This window comes from Aspergillus viridinutans (genome assembly GCF_018404265.1).
Source record: "Aspergillus viridinutans IFM 47045 DNA, scaffold_7, whole genome shotgun sequence".
In the NCBI taxonomy this organism is placed as follows: Eukaryota; Fungi; Ascomycota; class Eurotiomycetes; order Eurotiales; family Aspergillaceae; genus Aspergillus; species Aspergillus viridinutans.
Window position 1 is genome coordinate 1844459 of NW_025091223.1, and position 16073 is coordinate 1860531.

The 16073-nt window shown below is 50.3% G+C and overlaps 6 protein-coding genes across 6 annotated transcripts; 4 read left to right on the top strand and 2 right to left on the bottom strand.

Moving 5' to 3' along the window:
* Positions 1 to 301: 301 nt before the first annotated feature.
* ysh1 (cleavage polyadenylation factor subunit YSH1) lies at positions 302 to 3430 on the top strand (the record flags this gene model as incomplete). The annotated part of the gene is made up of 5 exons (XM_043272206.1): positions 302 to 454; positions 511 to 608; positions 933 to 2076; positions 2130 to 2784; positions 2841 to 3430. 5 exons carry the CDS (start codon positions 302 to 304, stop codon positions 3428 to 3430), a joined length of 2640 nt encoding a protein of 879 aa, XP_043128141.1.
* A 238-nt stretch (positions 3431 to 3668) lies between these two features.
* Positions 3669 to 5299, bottom strand: Aspvir_009055 (aminotransferase, class III; the record flags this gene model as incomplete). Its single annotated transcript, XM_043272207.1, has 5 exons — positions 3669 to 3926; positions 3988 to 4440; positions 4511 to 4857; positions 4926 to 5231; positions 5287 to 5299. 5 exons carry the CDS (start codon positions 5297 to 5299, stop codon positions 3669 to 3671), a joined length of 1377 nt encoding a protein of 458 aa, XP_043128142.1.
* A 1739-nt stretch (positions 5300 to 7038) lies between these two features.
* Aspvir_009056 (RNA-binding signal recognition particle subunit SEC65) lies at positions 7039 to 7890 on the top strand (the record flags this gene model as incomplete). The annotated part of the gene is made up of 2 exons (XM_043272208.1): positions 7039 to 7453; positions 7535 to 7890. 2 exons carry the CDS (start codon positions 7039 to 7041, stop codon positions 7888 to 7890), a joined length of 771 nt encoding a protein of 256 aa, XP_043128143.1.
* A 513-nt stretch (positions 7891 to 8403) lies between these two features.
* On the top strand, positions 8404 to 12037 carry Aspvir_009057 (putative C6 transcription factor; the record flags this gene model as incomplete). The annotated part of the gene is made up of 7 exons (XM_043272209.1): positions 8404 to 8631; positions 8697 to 9238; positions 9295 to 9334; positions 9393 to 10419; positions 10476 to 10804; positions 10860 to 10930; positions 10984 to 12037. 7 exons carry the CDS (start codon positions 8404 to 8406, stop codon positions 12035 to 12037), a joined length of 3291 nt encoding a protein of 1096 aa, XP_043128144.1.
* Positions 12038 to 12412: 375 nt separating this feature from the next.
* On the bottom strand, positions 12413 to 13201 carry Aspvir_009058 (translationally-controlled tumor protein; the record flags this gene model as incomplete). The annotated part of the gene is made up of 4 exons (XM_043272210.1): positions 12413 to 12497; positions 12555 to 12714; positions 12781 to 13060; positions 13187 to 13201. The coding sequence occupies 4 exons, from the start codon at positions 13199 to 13201 to the stop codon at positions 12413 to 12415; spliced, it is 540 nt and encodes a 179-aa protein (XP_043128145.1).
* A 1149-nt stretch (positions 13202 to 14350) lies between these two features.
* Positions 14351 to 15692, top strand: sur2 (sphingosine hydroxylase; the record flags this gene model as incomplete). Its single annotated transcript, XM_043272211.1, has 2 exons — positions 14351 to 15041; positions 15103 to 15692. The coding sequence occupies 2 exons, from the start codon at positions 14351 to 14353 to the stop codon at positions 15690 to 15692; spliced, it is 1281 nt and encodes a 426-aa protein (XP_043128146.1).
* Between the last annotated feature and the right edge of the window lie 381 nt (positions 15693 to 16073).

Consider the following 16073-nt stretch of genomic DNA (forward strand, 5'->3'; position numbering starts at 1 on the left):
GTCCATCTGAGTGAAGGATGGTTCAGCTGCGTGTGACAGCAGTTGAGACCGTTGATTGAATCATCTTTAGTGCATCAGATCCATGATTACTTTATCTTCTTTGCAGTCCTGAAATTCTTGTCATTGTACGGTACTCGATGGCCGGTTTATTTCGCGCCGTTTGAGATACAAAACAAAGCAGTTTTTGAGATTGACAAATCCGGAGTGCTTGACTCAAGTCTCCACACAACCGCTAGCTCTACGGTCTCATCTCTCGATGCTGTGTAATTGAGTTCTTATCTCATACTCAAGGCCTCACTTCATGGCGACCAAGCGCAAGGCATCGGCGTTGAACGCCGCCTTCGACGACGAACCCGTTGACCCGTCTGATGAACTTGCTTTCTACTGCTTAGGCGGGGGTAATGAAGTCGGTCGGTCATGCCATATCATTCAATACAAAGGGAAAACAGTGATGGTGTGTAGTGCAATACCCCTTCATGTTTGACGACAATTAACTGATGGCCAATATAGTTCGATGCGGGTATGCATCCTGCGAAAGAAGGTTTTTCGGCTCTCCCATTCTTTGACGAGTTCGACCTAAGTACGGTTGATATTCTTCTCATAAGCCAGTACGTGGATTGCTCCCTCCCATCTGATACTTTGCTTTTCAACGACAACCTTCGATGTTCCATCACACTCCAGAGAGGGCCGCGTGGGCGTCGACATTTCAGGGCCCTTGCTGCATTCTGTGGAGAGCCCTTCTGCTTCAGTCATACCGGTCCTAGATCCATGTACATGAGCCATACAATACAATGCATACCAGCTGTTAATTTCTTGTATCTCGATATTGGTGTTCGCACGGTGGAGGCCTCGGATACCCTGGCATCCTAGATTCTACTGGCTTTTCTAGACATCTTAGAAAGTTGGCTGATAAGTTTACTCTCGGATCTTAGCTTTCACGTCGATCATTCTTCCGCCCTTCCCTACGTCCTCAGCAAGACCAACTTCAAAGGCCGAGTGTTCATGACACATGCGACCAAAGCCATCTACAAATGGCTCATCCAGGACAATGTGAGAGTCAGCAATACGGCCTCATCGTCTGATCAACGCACAACGTTGTACACTGAACATGATCACTTGTCTACCTTGCCTTTGATTGAGACGATCGATTTCAACACGACCCACACGATAAATAGCATCCGCATTACGCCTTTTCCGGCCGGTCATGTGCTCGGTGCTGCTATGTTTTTGGTCTCGATAGCTGGCTTGAATATCCTTTTCACTGGTGATTACTCTCGGGAAGAAGACAGGCATCTGATCCCGGCAGAGGTACCCAAGGGTATCAAAATCGATGTCCTAATTACCGAGTCCACGTTCGGTATATCGACTAATCCTCCGCGGCTGGAGAGGGAAGCGGCTCTCATGAAGGCAATAACGGGAATTCTGAACCGCGGGGGTAGGGTCTTGATGCCTGTTTTCGCTCTCGGGCGGGCTCAAGAGTTGCTCCTGATTCTTGACGAATATTGGGAAACGCATCCCGAGTTGCAAAAAATACCCATCTACTACATTGGAAATACTGCTAGACGATGCATGGTTGTGTACCAGACCTACATAGGCGCCATGAACGACAATATCAAACGGCTGTTTCGTCAGCGCATGGCGGAGGCGGAAGCTAGTGGTGACAAGAGCGCCAGTGCAGGACCTTGGGACTTCAAGTTCGTCAGGAGTCTTCGGAGTCTGGAACGTTTTGACGATTTAGGCGGATGCGTCATGCTGGCTTCACCCGGTATGCTCCAAACAGGAACAAGTAGGGAACTGTTAGAGAGATGGGCTCCAAACGAACGTAACGGCGTCGTTATGACTGGATACAGCGTGGAGGGAACAATGGCCAAGCAGCTGCTTAACGAGCCTGAACAGATACCTGCCGTGATGTCACGGTCGGCGGGCGGAGTCTCCCGACGAGGGCTCACCGGCACCGACGAGGAACAGAAGATCATGATACCCCGAAGATGTACGGTGGACGAAATCAGCTTTGCGGCACATGTCGATGGTGTCGAGAACCGTAACTTTATCGAGGAGGTGGCCGCACCTGTTGTGGTGAGTAACTCTTGCATCCTTAACCAATGAGTCAGTGGCCTCATATCTCCCAGATTCTTGTTCACGGCGAGAAGCATCAGATGATGCGACTTAAGTCAAAATTACTTAGTTTAAATGCCGACAAAACCGTCAAAGTCAAAGTCTATACTCCAGCGAATTGCGATGAAGTTCGCATTCCATTCAGAAAAGACAAGCTCGCGAAAGTTGTCGGTAAATTAGCCCAAGTCGCTCCTCCTTCGGATCAGGACGATGGCCGTTTAATGTCCGGGGTCTTGGTTCAGAATGGATTTGATCTGTCGCTGATGGCGCCTGATGACCTCCGCGAGTATGCTGGTTTAACAACAACGACCATAACATGCAAGCAGCATGTCACACTTAGCTCTGCAAGTATGGACCTGATCAGATGGGCACTTGAGGGTACCTTTGGCGCTATCGAAGAACTCGGTATCAGCGAGCAGGGTAAGGTCAAAGAAGAATCCACAAAGGCCGTCAACGGAGAGCACAAAATGAAAGAAGAGCCTGCGGATGAGGAGATCCCGATGGAGGACATGCAGACATATCTCGTCATGGGCTGCGTGCTCATCCGCTATCACCCTCGGACTCGTGAGGTAGAACTGGAATGGGAGGGAAACATGATGAATGACGGTGTTGCCGACGCAGTTATGGCGGTGCTGCTCACGGTTGAGAGCAGTCCTGCATCGGTGAAGCGTATGCTGATCCTTTTCTCGTTCACGGATTATTTTCATGCTGACCAATGACCGCAGAATCTGCAAAGCTTAAACATCATCATCACCATCATAGCGACCTGGAACTACCTAATCCCCATGCCCACCAAGGACCTGAAGAGAGATTTGAGAATCTGCTCATGATGCTAGAGGCGCAATTTGGATCGGATATTGCACTCATTGAACGACCGCGCATTCCTTCTGGTATTCGTGCGAACGGCACGACCAAGGGCGATCCGTCGGTATCAGCCGCCGTCAAGACCGAATCAGATGCCGTAGGTGAAACTCCTGCTGAGTCTCAAGAGGACGTCGAGGAGGACGAAGAGGACGAGAACACGGAAGAAATTGAAGCAGCAGAACTTGCTCGTCTTCAAGCACTTGGGATTCCGTATCCCGGAATTGAGATCAAGGTTGATAAACACGTCGCGCGGGTATGGCTCGAAAATCTCGAGGTCGAGTGTGCAAACGCCGTGCTCAGAGATAGAGTCCGCGTGGTCATTGAACGGGCTGTGGAGACTGTCGCGAGCATGTGGGGAGAAGGACCTCCGTCAGCCCCCGTCGCCAATGGGACGCAAGGCAGCAAGGAGGTGGCTCTTTCAAAGAGCACCGAAGTTGAGGCAAAGGCTTAAATAATGTCTTTCGTCCTAATGTGTAACAATAGTTCATACTTCTGACAGTGAGGGATCCATGGCCAAAGAACAAGGGGGTGTTTTCGGCGAAGGTCATTTATCATTTGAGTACTCTGAATGAACATATAGATTTCGCAATACGAATGCAATCTGATCTCAATACGGTCATAAATGATGCCATCCCGGCACTCGAGTAGTCATAAAGGCACGATTAACTGCCGTAGAGTCTTACTGTCTTCTAGACACTGCTGATGTTCACAAAGACTTCTTCAATCACCTTACCCGCCGTCTCAACGATGACATCCATTTCCTCCTTAGTCACATTGTAAGGAGGAGCGAGAAGGACATGGTCACCGCGTATGCCATCAACGCATCCGCTCGCTGCATATAAGGAGATTCCATAGACTGGCTTCAGTCCAGTCTCCTGGACGTGGAAGGCGACGGCAGTCTCTGACGCGAAAGGCTCCTTTGTGGCCCTATCCTTGACGAACTCAATCTATAATAACGGCGTCAGTCAGCATTTTCCCTTCGATACGCGTACCTAGATGGCGACATACCCCCCAGAACAACCCCTTTCCTCTTATATCCCCCACATTCGGATGAGCCTCCAACCGCGCTCGGAGTTGCTTTTCCAGATAAGTACCCATGGCCCGCACATTCTCAAGCAGGTTTTCTTCCTTGATGGTCTTCTGAACCGCCAGCGCAGCTGCACAAGCGACGGGGTGGCCTTGGTACGTCTGTCCATGTCGAAAAACGCCAGTACCCTTGTCAATCGCCTGCACGATCTTCTCGCCGATCAAGAGACCAGAAACGGGAGCATACCCTCCTCCGAGTCCCTTACCGATAGTTTGGAGGTCGGGAACAACGCCCTCGTCTTCCCATGCGTGCAAGGTCCCGCACCGGCCCATGCCGCTCATCACTTCATCGAGAATGAAAAGGGCGCCGTACTTGTCGCAGATGGCTTTCATGGCTGGGAAGTACCCTGGAACGGCTGGGACGGCACCGAGGGCCTAGACAACCCATAAATGTCGAGATTAGCATGCGAGACAAACGGTGACGAATTGGGGGTAAAGTACTCACCGCACCAACTACCGGCTCAGCGATAAACGCGCACACAGTTTCTGGTCCCACTCGCTGGAACTCCGCATCCAGCTCTGCCGCTAGTCGTGCGACGTAATCTGCGTCCGACTCGTCGTCTTTCTTTCCGCGATAAGCGTAGCATGGCGAGACGTGGGAGGTGTTTTGTGCGAGAAGAGGCTCGAAGGGCTGGCGACGCAGGACATGGCCTCCTGTTGCTAGGGCGCCGAGTGTGATTCCATGGTAAGACGGCAGGCGCGCGATAAACCGGGTTCGCTGTGGTTGGGCCGGGTATACTTCGAGGAAGTACTGGCGTGCGAGTTTCAGTGCTGCTTCGACGGCCTCAGAGCCTACGCGTAATCAACTAAATCAGCAAAGTGATGTGTTTCTCGTCTCAAATTTGAGGACGGTCGCGTACCAGAGCTGACGACGTAAAGCTTGGAAAGCTTGCTCCCTGTCGAATCGCAAAGGAATCGAGCAAGTTCTTCCGACACTTCGGTACCGAAGAAAGCAGTGTGACAGTAGGCAAGCTGGTTGAGCTGGTCAGCGACAGCCTGGGTGACCTTCTCGTGGCCGTGGCCTAGACAAGAAACGGCAGCACCGCCTGTGGAATCGAGGAATTTTGTTCCGTCCTCCAGGAAGATATAGCTGCCTTTACCGCCGACGGCCTTCTTAGGAATAAAGCGTGTGTCTCTATGCAGAACAGCACTGCGAGTATTGGACGCTATGCGATGTTAGGCGGAGAATCATATATAGTTGGATACGTCGCTTATACACACCCGTCTGAGTCATACTGAAAAGAAGCTTTGGTATCTATGCGAGATGAAGAAGATGAAAGCGAGGGTCGATTCAATATTGAGTATGGGTGGCTTAAGCCGCACAAAATATCGCAGATGATAAGAAAGGATAACCTATTTATACGCGGCCAGCGCTCTGTACCTGGGGTATTGCTGTTATCACCAACGACTCCCTCATACCCCATCCTCGTTCTCCAAATGTGGGGGCGGAGCCTTCGGCATGCCGATATAGTCAAAGCCGAGATCAGGATTGGCTTTGATCGCCGACCAGCAATCACGCTATTCTTTCTTCGGCATTTCTCGGTTAACTCTGGACCAATCAGCGTTGTCCTTCATGTATCAACTACAAGGTATCTACCTCTTTGATTAGCTGGATGATCCCATATTTAGGGGATGCACTCTGCTCGTACGAGGATGGACATTCTGTAATTCTACTCTACGCCACCGTGATGGACGGATTTCCTTAAGTTGTCTTCTCATGTCTACGAGTCTTGTAGCATTGACAAAGGCTTCATTGGATCTCATCACCGACTTTATATGAGCTCAAAAGCATTGACCCTTGGCGATGACTCAGAGTTCATCATCGCAGATCCTCTATGGGCGCCGAATATCATGCATGGTTATCTAATGTTAGAGGGGGACATTTTGAGCTTGCAATGCATCAGTAGACCTATGCCGCTTGTCTGTGATCTATCAGAACCCACATTCTCCGGCTACAGCAGTGTATCACATTGGAAGAAAGATTCCCAGCTAGCTCACATGAGGTAACCTGATCCAGAATGCTTGCGCATTCTTGTGTCACGACTTGATCCTGTCAATGAGAAAGCTGTCCTTATTGACCTTGGCCGCCGACAGAATCGGTGCCGGAGTCCAATGGCAAGGAATGACACCTGACCGAGACGAATATGGCCATGTACTGAATGGTTTCAATGCCCCGTCTTGCATGATCCAAGAGGGTTCTTGCCATGTTTTGTTTCATCTTTTGAACTGTTCGAAAGTGAAGACGACATTCCCTAGTAAAATAGCAATTAAGCGTCGCGGAAGAACCAGGTACAAAGTGATGTCAAAGGCCATAATGTGCGACCTAGCTGCACTGCTGCGTGACCGGTACACTTAGCTTCTTATTAGACCGAATAGAAAAGTAGTATGCCTGAATCTCCAAAGCCGTCTTTGTTCTCTTTAGTCGACCCCACAGGCTGTCAGAGGGAAGCCGTAAAAGGAAGAGACGGCGAGCTGGGAGTGGCACATAGCATGTAGCCACTTTGAGCTTTCTGGATCTCCTTGTTTCAGTTAATTAATTCTCATTTAGGCGTGTCTTGCAAGTTGTGCTGTTGTAGTGTGAGTTAACCATTATATATTTTTTGCTTTGCAACGGAAACTTCGTCAGTTCTAAGGATGTAAGCAGGTCTTAAAGTCAGGCATTCAAATCTCACCAGCAATAATGCATGCTTAGAAAGAACGCTGCTTATTGAGAAATTTATTCTCCATCTTGTAGTGGTATTGAGACAGCTAGTTGTGGTCCAGTTGCAAGGCGGAAACTGTTGACAAGAACTCCGAGCTCTCCGCTCCGCACTAAAACCCCATTCCGCACAGAAAGGTTCAAAGGACAGACCTCAAGATCTCAACAACGACCATTACTTTTAAACGCCTGACCGACAGTCGCTGCGCTGCTGTCGCTCATAACAACTCTTCAATTTTCTTGCGCCTGCCTTTACAACGATAGCGCACATCAAAATGTCACGACACGCACAAGTCGAGGAGGTCTACGACTCCGATCCAGAGGAGATCGCTCCCTCCGACCCCTCAGACTCCATCCTTTCCCCTGCTGCAATGCCTCCTCCCGGTGCTTCGAATATCCCGATGAGACCAGCTCCTGAGCCTCGCCGAGAGATTCCAAAGCATTTTCAATGTTTATACCCAGTCTACTTCGACAAGACTCGATCCCGAGCCGAAGGCCGCAAGGTCGGAACAGAGCTTGCCATTGAGAATCCGTTGGCTCGGGACATTGTCGATGCTGTACAAATGCTGGGCCTTAATGTCGGTTTTGAGCCGGAAAAGTTACACCCGAAGGACTGGGCGAATCCGGGACGGGTGCGTGTTATGTTGAAGGACGAAGACGGCAACCTAGTCAATCCTAAGATCAAGAACAGTACGTGCACTGCCCCTGGCTGCTTTCCAATTCCCTCCTCCACGCCCTCGCAGATTGCGAATTAAGACTAACTGGCTGTAGAGCATCATCTCTATATCCTCGTTGCGCAGTATCTCAAAGCTCACCCCACGAACGAAGAATCGCCCTACCGTCTGAGAATCAAAGGCCTTCCGATGCCTGAAAAGCTTCCTGGTGCTCCTCCGGCTCCCCGAGGCTGGAAGATTGGAAAGATACTCCCGATCCATTCCCCCGCTTACAGTGGTGGAGGTGTTAGCGATAACCCTCTCAAAGATGCCATGGCTGAGATGCAAAGCATGGGAGGAATGCCTGGAATGCCTCAGATCCCTGGTATGCCCAATCTTGCTGGCATGATGGGCGAACCGTCCGCGAGTGGCAGCGAAAAGAAGAAGAAGGATAAGAAGAAGGGCAAGGCCTGATGTCGAGAACTTATATAACACCGTCACCTATCTGATTCTTGTATCTATTACTCTTCTGGGTGCATTGCATGGGCGAAAGGCGTTGTGCGGTGGGTGACTAGACGGCATTTTCCATTTATGCTGTTCTCTGATACAAACTCATGAATTCATGACAGCTTAATTTTCTCCGGTGAATATTAGAATAAGATTTCCTCTGCCAGATTGATATCCACATTCTAGGTACCCTGTAAACTACCTTGAAGAGGGCCTGGAATGGTGAAAGTCAGTAACTTCGTAAACCGTAATCGTCATTGGCTGGTGGTCTCCGATAACCAGCATTTACCCCGGAGGCGTCATCTCCCCAGATCCGTAGTTCGTACTAATTTCCAACAAACCATCCGATCAGCCATTCAGAAACGTTGTGTACATTAATGCACATTTGCGCTGCGGATGTCAAGTCGCGTGCAGCATTCCGATGTCCTTGCGCGTTGATGGATTGAAGTGACGACCCCGCCATTCCCCGACCGAGGGATCATGAACGCAGACCCCACGAGAAGCCTGCCCAGCTACGGGTCCCCGAATTCGGGCCCCAAGCCTCAGCTTCGACCAGGCTACGACTCTCCTCGGCCATTGTTCTGCTCTCCTGCGCCGAGCAGAACTACGGCAGGTAAAGCTCGCCGTGCGGCGGGCCGCCAGATTACTCGGAACCGCGCAAGCTACAGTTGTCATACTTGTCGGAAACGGAAAGTGAAATGCGACAAGGTACGCGCCTCGGTTGTCGTCGCTTATCTTGTTGTATTCCAGAGGCCATGCTAAAAGTGGAAAAGGTCCATCCAGTCTGCGGGAATTGCGTGAAGAACGGAACCGAGTGCGTTTACGATGCGACGCTACAGAAAGACGCTGCCTCGCGCAGCGGTCAAGACAAGACTGCTCATGGCGTGAAGCGGCGAAGAGAGACTTCTCGACCGCTGGACCAGGATGTTGATGATATTCAGTTGATCCAGGGCCAGCTGAGGCAGGCGGAACACTCTGACGGGAAGAAGTTCGGATCGCAGGCGATTGAGGCTCGGCTAGACAAGTTGGCTTCGATGATAGAGCGGTTGAGCAAGACGGATCAGCCGCGGGAGCAGATGGAGCGGCAGCTGCTGGAACAACGGGCGAACATGGAGGCCATGAGCGCTGAAATTAGACAAGCAAACGATGCACAGCCGAGATCCTCTGCCAATTCGCGGCCTGACAGCCCTCGTCGCGGCGTCGACTCAAGCGGAGACGAATTCCCCATACCTGCTGGTCATGCTACTGACCTGGTGGACCCGGTCGGGAGTTTGAATCTAGGCCATCTAAGTTTGGAAGACGGCGGGAGGTCGAGGTAAGTTATACGCGGGAGACGTGGGCAGGTGGACGCTCTGGCTGAACGAATACTAGATATGTTGGGACAACTTATTGGGCCTATATCTCCCAAGAGGTATGTTTTGATTGTTGAAGTAATCTACTCCTTAGGGCTGCAAGCTGAACAAAGGCAGATCAATGAACTCAATCAATTGCTCAGAGATCAGAATCGCTCACACAACGAGTCTGCACGCAACGAAAACTACGGTGAGGAGATGGTCAGGACACCCGACCGTCAATGGAAGAGCTCGGTATCAGCGGAAAGCCCCGATGCGATAGTTGGAGACAGGTTCTCTCGTGGCGAGACCTTTCAGAAGTCCATCTTGTTCCCCTCGAGCGAGTCGCCGTCCGTCAAACACAAGGTGGTTGAGCCCGACATGCTTGACCATATCCCTACTAAACGGCAAAGCCATATACTCTACAAAGGCTTCATGTCCGGAATTCATGCCATAAGTCCGGTCATTCATCCACCTACTATCCTTAAATTGTACAATGCTTTCTGGGATTGGTATGATTATAGCAGCTACTCTGGGGAGCCTTGTCCAGATCCGTCGTTTATCCCTCTACTCTACGCTATCTGGTATGGCGGCTCAGTCACGATCTCAATACGGACAATCAAGGCTGAGTTCAATGTCTCGTCACGATCCGCGCTTTCCAAGGCCTACAACGACGAGGTTACACGATGGTTGACCGAGATATCATTTCCCCCAAGCCAATCATTACAGGGGCTCGCTGCCTATCTTCTAGTACAGACGATCCTCTCCAGAGAGGAAGAACCTTTGACGAGCAGTTTATTCATTAGTCTTTCTATGCGGGTTGCACAAACAATGGGCCTGCATCGGGACCCGGCTAATTTCGGCATTGAACCCTGCGAAGCAGAGTATCGTCGCCGGATATGGTGGCATATTGTGCATATGGATGGCGTTGTCGCCATGTCCAGTGGACTTCCACCTCTCGTCAGTGACGAGAAGTACTGGGATGTCCAGGAGACCAGTGAAGTCAAAGACACGCTTCTGGGTACTGCGGAAGCCGAACAGTACGAGAGATTGGTCGCTGCTGGTCTGCGGCCACGAGATAACCCAGATGACCCCACGATCTGTGGCGGTCCATCGATGGTAAACGTGTACTATCTGTCAGCACGGGGCAAATATGTCATGGCTCGTAAGTGACTTCTAACAACTTGCTTACTGGTCAGGTGACTGACTTGACATTTTAAGGTGCTGTTCGTCGTATACTGAAGATCCAGTTAGGCACTGAGCCTGTCACAAGAAGAGATATGGAGGAACTTCGTTCCATATTGGTCGATCTCCAGCTCAAACTGAACTCGATCATCAACAGAATACCTGAAGCGAAGAACCAAGAGGTCCACTCGCTTAACTCGGACAGATCACGATCCTTCGCATCCCGCTTCCCTGTTGAGGCTCGATCCGGTGAAACCGAACTACCTGGTGACGGCCCAAATGGCTGTTCAGAACAATATCATTCCCATGTTCTCGTAGCCTTCCACAAGTGGGCGAGAATACTTCTCTCGCTTTTCATTGATAAGGTAAGATGCGAAGGCCGACATCATTGGAACTAATGTTAATCAAGTCCCTGAACAGGCTTTTTGTGTTGCTTATCAACCGTTTCTCAAGAACGCCAGGAGCCGTATCTGGCCGACGGCTAGACAAAGGTAAGTCTGATGATACCTTTTAAGGATATAATGGAAGATTCTGACGGAGATAGCGCGCTCCGCCACTGCCACGGCTTTATGGAGAAGTTTATATCCCTGGCCACCGATCCAGACTTCCAGCCCTTCCAGTGGAGCTGGCCCGGCAATCATCAGCCGATGCACGCAACCATGATCATGTTGATCGATCTCTACGAACGACCGTATAGCTCCGAGGCTTCCAAGTCACGGGCATTCATCGACAAGGTATTCTCACTTTCAGGTCCCGATGGCGGAGTCGTTGGCGGAGAGGACGGCATCACGACTCAGCGACCTTTGAAAGACGGAGGCCGCGAAGCATGGGATATGATCCGACGACTGCGTCAAAAGGCGTGGCAAAAAGCAGGCCTAGATCCACAGAGACTATGGACCGAACAGGCTCAGATCCGAGCTGGCGTGCCTTCGACACCTGCCGAATACTCTCCGGTCCCCAGCTCATACCCGACCCAAGCCTCCGGCAACCCGTCCACTATTACGCCGTTGACCTCACGAAAGCAGCTGACGGATTTCTCGAAAATGTTCTACAACATGACACGCTCACATCTCCTTCCCAATCCAGCCCTACGACCCAGTCCCCTGCGATACCAACTACCTTCTTCGGTCCCCAGTGCAGTGCCTGCAACTCCCCAGGTGGTTTCTACTCCCCGATTCTCTACATCCCCTGCAACAACCATCCTCACGCTCGAACCCACACTCACTGGCTCGGCCTTTTCTCCTCCGGAAAGTGTACCGCCGCTCACCTCGGCTATCCCGTTCGCTCAACCCTTCTTCACATCGTCCTCAGCCGCCTTGCCTTATACTGATACGTCCTGGCCTGCCTCGCAACCACGAGCAGCACCTACGCCGCCAAGCATGGTCGATCCGAATCTGAACTTCGACTGGGCTGAGTGGGATGCAGTCTTTGGACAGCATCTTCCTGTTGCAGATGAGTTGATGGAGCTCGATCCAGTCTCCGGATTCGAGCTTGCCGATCTCGCGAATACGAGGGATGTTGGTGGCAATACGAGTGTTGGGGGTAGTGATACGGGGATGAGTGATGTGCGAGATCCGGAGTGGTTTTCGTACTGCTGATTGTGATGAATCGACGTCTCTTCTGCCCTTATCCACCGTTACACTGTACATAGGCTCAGGGTTTACTGTTGTATATATAAATAAAAATTCATGATAGTGATTGACGCTCAAAGGGTATGGATATAATTCTATTTTCAAGTATCCGCTAGGCGGATAGGACATAACAGATATGGATTCATGAGGCGTAACTATATTGGAAGGATATGGAAGATGCGGTGTAGTGGAGCTATAACAGAAAGATAGCTGGATGCGTGGTATAAACTTCAGAGATCAGGCAAAAAACACTCAACCTCATCAGTATGCTTGAATTAAAAACAACCGCGGACTCCAGTTCCCTAATTTTGGATCATGAGATTCTTCATAACTGTAGAACATTTAAACCTTCATCTCCACGAGACCGTGCTTCCAGAGAGTGGCATAGGGAGTGACACCGTCCTCACGGAAGTCAATCAGGATGTGCCTAGTAATGGATTAGTAAAGGATTGACTGATTCGTCACAGCTGAGGACATAACATACATAGCATCACCGTTCATGGAATTGCCCATAAGGACATCGTAGTTGTCATAGTTGCCAAGGATCTTCTTGACAGCGCCGGGGGCACCCTTCTTGAAAGCTTCGATCTCCTCCTCGGGAGCACCCTTCTCCTGAAGCTTGGCGAGAACCTTCTTCATGTAGGCTAGAAACAAGTGTCAGCGAACTGCTTGAGATGCCATAATTGGTAAACTTGAAATGGGCGACATACCCTTCAGGTGGGCCTTGAACTGGTCCTTGGAAGGCTTCAAGCCCTCCTCGGTCTTGAGCCAGACGAGACGGAACTGATCCTCGATGTCGTGAACCATGACCGCCTCACCCTCACCACCGGCGTCCTCATCATCACCCTCAGCGGAGGGGTTAGCACCCTCGAGCTGGAAGTCCTCATTGGCCCTCTTGAGGTACTTGCGGCAGTCGCACTCGTAGAGGACACCGTCGACCTCCTTGATGTTGTAGGTGTCAGCGAGGACCTCGTCGTCCGAGATGATATCCTATACAAGCCAAAGAACGTCAGCAACTTGCGCCTATATGTATGCCATGTTGACAAATCCAACTGTTTCTATCCATGCCACATCCGACATAAATAGTGGGGTAACGTCCAAAGCAAAGGTATATACCTTGTAAATGATCATTTTGAATTATGTGATGAGAGAAAAACTTCACAACGAAAGAAGAAAGGATGACGATAGAAGAGAATGGCACACGGCTGGACAGATCAAGAGAAGGAGAAGGAAGAGAAGAAAATAGTAGCTGGAAAGAACCCAAAGAGGGGGTAAAATAGAAGTTTTTAGTGGCGCCCGTTCCAACCTTTTGGTGGGGTTTTTTTTTTCACCTGCGATTCTCGAGGGGCAAAACAGAGCTAAGCCTCTTTGGGACTGGTGGACCTGTCTGGCCCAGCAGTTGACAGATGGGAACACCAGGCAGAATTGCCACACCAGACCGATTTTGTTTTGAATCTGGGCAAGATCTAGTCTATGTGATAGAGCCTGAGAGCTTTCTGTGGCAATCACTGGATCGGTAGTCCAAAACTCAAGCCAGAGTGTAGCGCAGCTCTACCACGAAGCGGTGGTTTGACTGCACAATCAGGGGGCTCCTCCTGACAGAACGGCTCTTGTTATGGTAATTACAGTACGTAATTTACATTAGGGTTCCTTCTTCGGCGCTCTAGAAATTGATGTATCGTACAATACATTTTTAACAAGCATATGATCCCCAGTTGATTAGATAAGTCGACGGCCCGGATATGAGTTCTTGTGGTGCCACTTGATGATCTACTACCTTACTTATCGCGATGGACTGCTAGGGACTTTTTTCTGTCCTCCAAATCTCTGCACCTGCTCCAGTCCTTATTGTTCCATATCTTTATAGCTGTTGTTCTTGATTGGGGTGAACATCGATTTCTAAGTGCCTTCCTCGCCTAAATTGGTCGATTGACCCGGCATCCTCGGTTCCTTGGTAGTTGTGCCTATTGCAGCGCGTCCCCTGACTGTGGCGGACCTCCCGATCAACCGTTGGTTCTTTCGACATCGCCTCTCATCTCCCTGCTTAGGGCCTTCGCATCCTCTAAAATTCGGCCTTCCGTACGTTTGTTTCCACGGTCCTTCCTCGTATCTTCGGCCTTCACCTAAGAGCAGCCGCAACTTGACTCCTGACGGCCATCGCTGCAACCTCCGCCCTCGCCTGATTTTCACAGACCCATGCGTTGATCTCTCGGATTCATCACATTGCGCTCATCCTCCTTCATATACGTATTCTGGCGTTGACGCCCTAGCAGCCAAGCCATGGCAGTCAACGCATCCGTCGAGCATGACTACCCTCCTCTGCCGAGTTACACTTTGACGCCCCGTCCTCCTCTTCTTGCGCCGATCCCAGACAACATTCTTGCTCTGATTCTGCCAATTGTCGCATATTGGGGGTTATCTATGGTTTACCATTTCATCGATGTCTACGATCTTTTCCCACAGTATCGTCTGCACACTCCGGCCGAGGTTTTGAAGCGGAATAAGGTCTCGCGCTGGGATGTGGTCAGAGATGTCATTCTGCAACAGGTTGTTCAAACGCTGGCTGGTATGTCGGTAAGCTATTTTGACGACGTGGAATACATTGGAAAAGAGGAGTACGATATTGCCGTGTGGGCGCGCCGCCTTCGGTTTGCTCAGAAGGCAATCCCACGTCTGTTGGCTGTGTTCGGAGTCGATGCTTTGGGCCTATCACGTAGCCTGTCTCAAAACGGTCATACGATTCTAGCTGGTGTACTAGCTGGCGGACAATATCCCGGAGTTACTCAGTCTTTTGTTCTGGACAGCGGTATTGAAGCGCTTGTACCTGATTTCACCAATTGGGAGCTGTCAATGGCCAGTTTCGTCTACTGGTACTTTATCCCTGCGGTACAGTTCACGGTGGGAGTGTTTATCGTCGATACTTGGCAATATTTCCTCCACCGTGCGATGCATCTGAACCGCTGGCTTTACGGTATGTACTTTGATCTATGAAGCTGCGAGCACTTTTGGGAGAACCCACTAACAATTTACAGTCACTTTCCACTCTCGCCACCATCGCCTTTACGTCCCATACGCTTTCGGCGCACTCTATAATCACCCGGTGGAAGGCTTCCTTCTCGATACAGCGGGTGCTGGCATTGCGTTTCTGGCAACGCGCATGACGAACCGTCAGTCCATGTGGTTCTTCACTTGCTCCACTATCAAGACTGTAGACGATCATTGCGGCTATGCTTTCCCCTGGGATCCTTTGCAACACTTTACTCACAACAATGCTGCCTACCACGACATTCACCATCAAAGCTGGGGTATCAAGACGAACTTCTCTCAGCCATTCTTCACTTTCTGGGATCGTCTTTTCAATACGAAGTGGGAGGGTGATGTCAAACTCCGCTACGAAAGATCTCGAGAGGCCGCACAGAAACAACTCAATCAGGATGCCTCTTCAGCTGCAGCATCTTCCAGTGAAGAGAATTCGTATGAGGGCCCAGTCGTGTCGCCAGACGCGCCAGCCGACTCCAACGCACGAGCACGTTTGCGCAGAAAAACTGTGACTCTGTCTCCCCATGTCGACGGTCTAAAGGGTGTCAATCATGGAGTGACCAGCAGTGTCCTTCAGGCCTGATTATTTATCATCCATTTCGGAATTTGCATTATTAAGTTTATAATACTTTTACGTCTTTTAACTCACGCATGGAAGAACTGAAGCTGCTGGACGTCTTCGATCGATGCGGAAAGAGGTTATTCTTAGCCATTCTTTACGTTTTACTGAATCATGCTGTACTAATATGTGGATCATGCATTCTTGGTCCTTTGGCCTGTATCATGAGCTTTCTTTGATGAATATCTTTACTCAATGCAATGTGTATATTTCTCAAATCAACGATCCCAAACCCCGAAACTGCAGTCGAAACAAAACTTCAAACATTCTCCCGAGTCCTCTCATCTCTCTTGCTTTCGATGTGCACGCTTCAAGATTTCTTGGAACAACCCCGCAAAATCAATC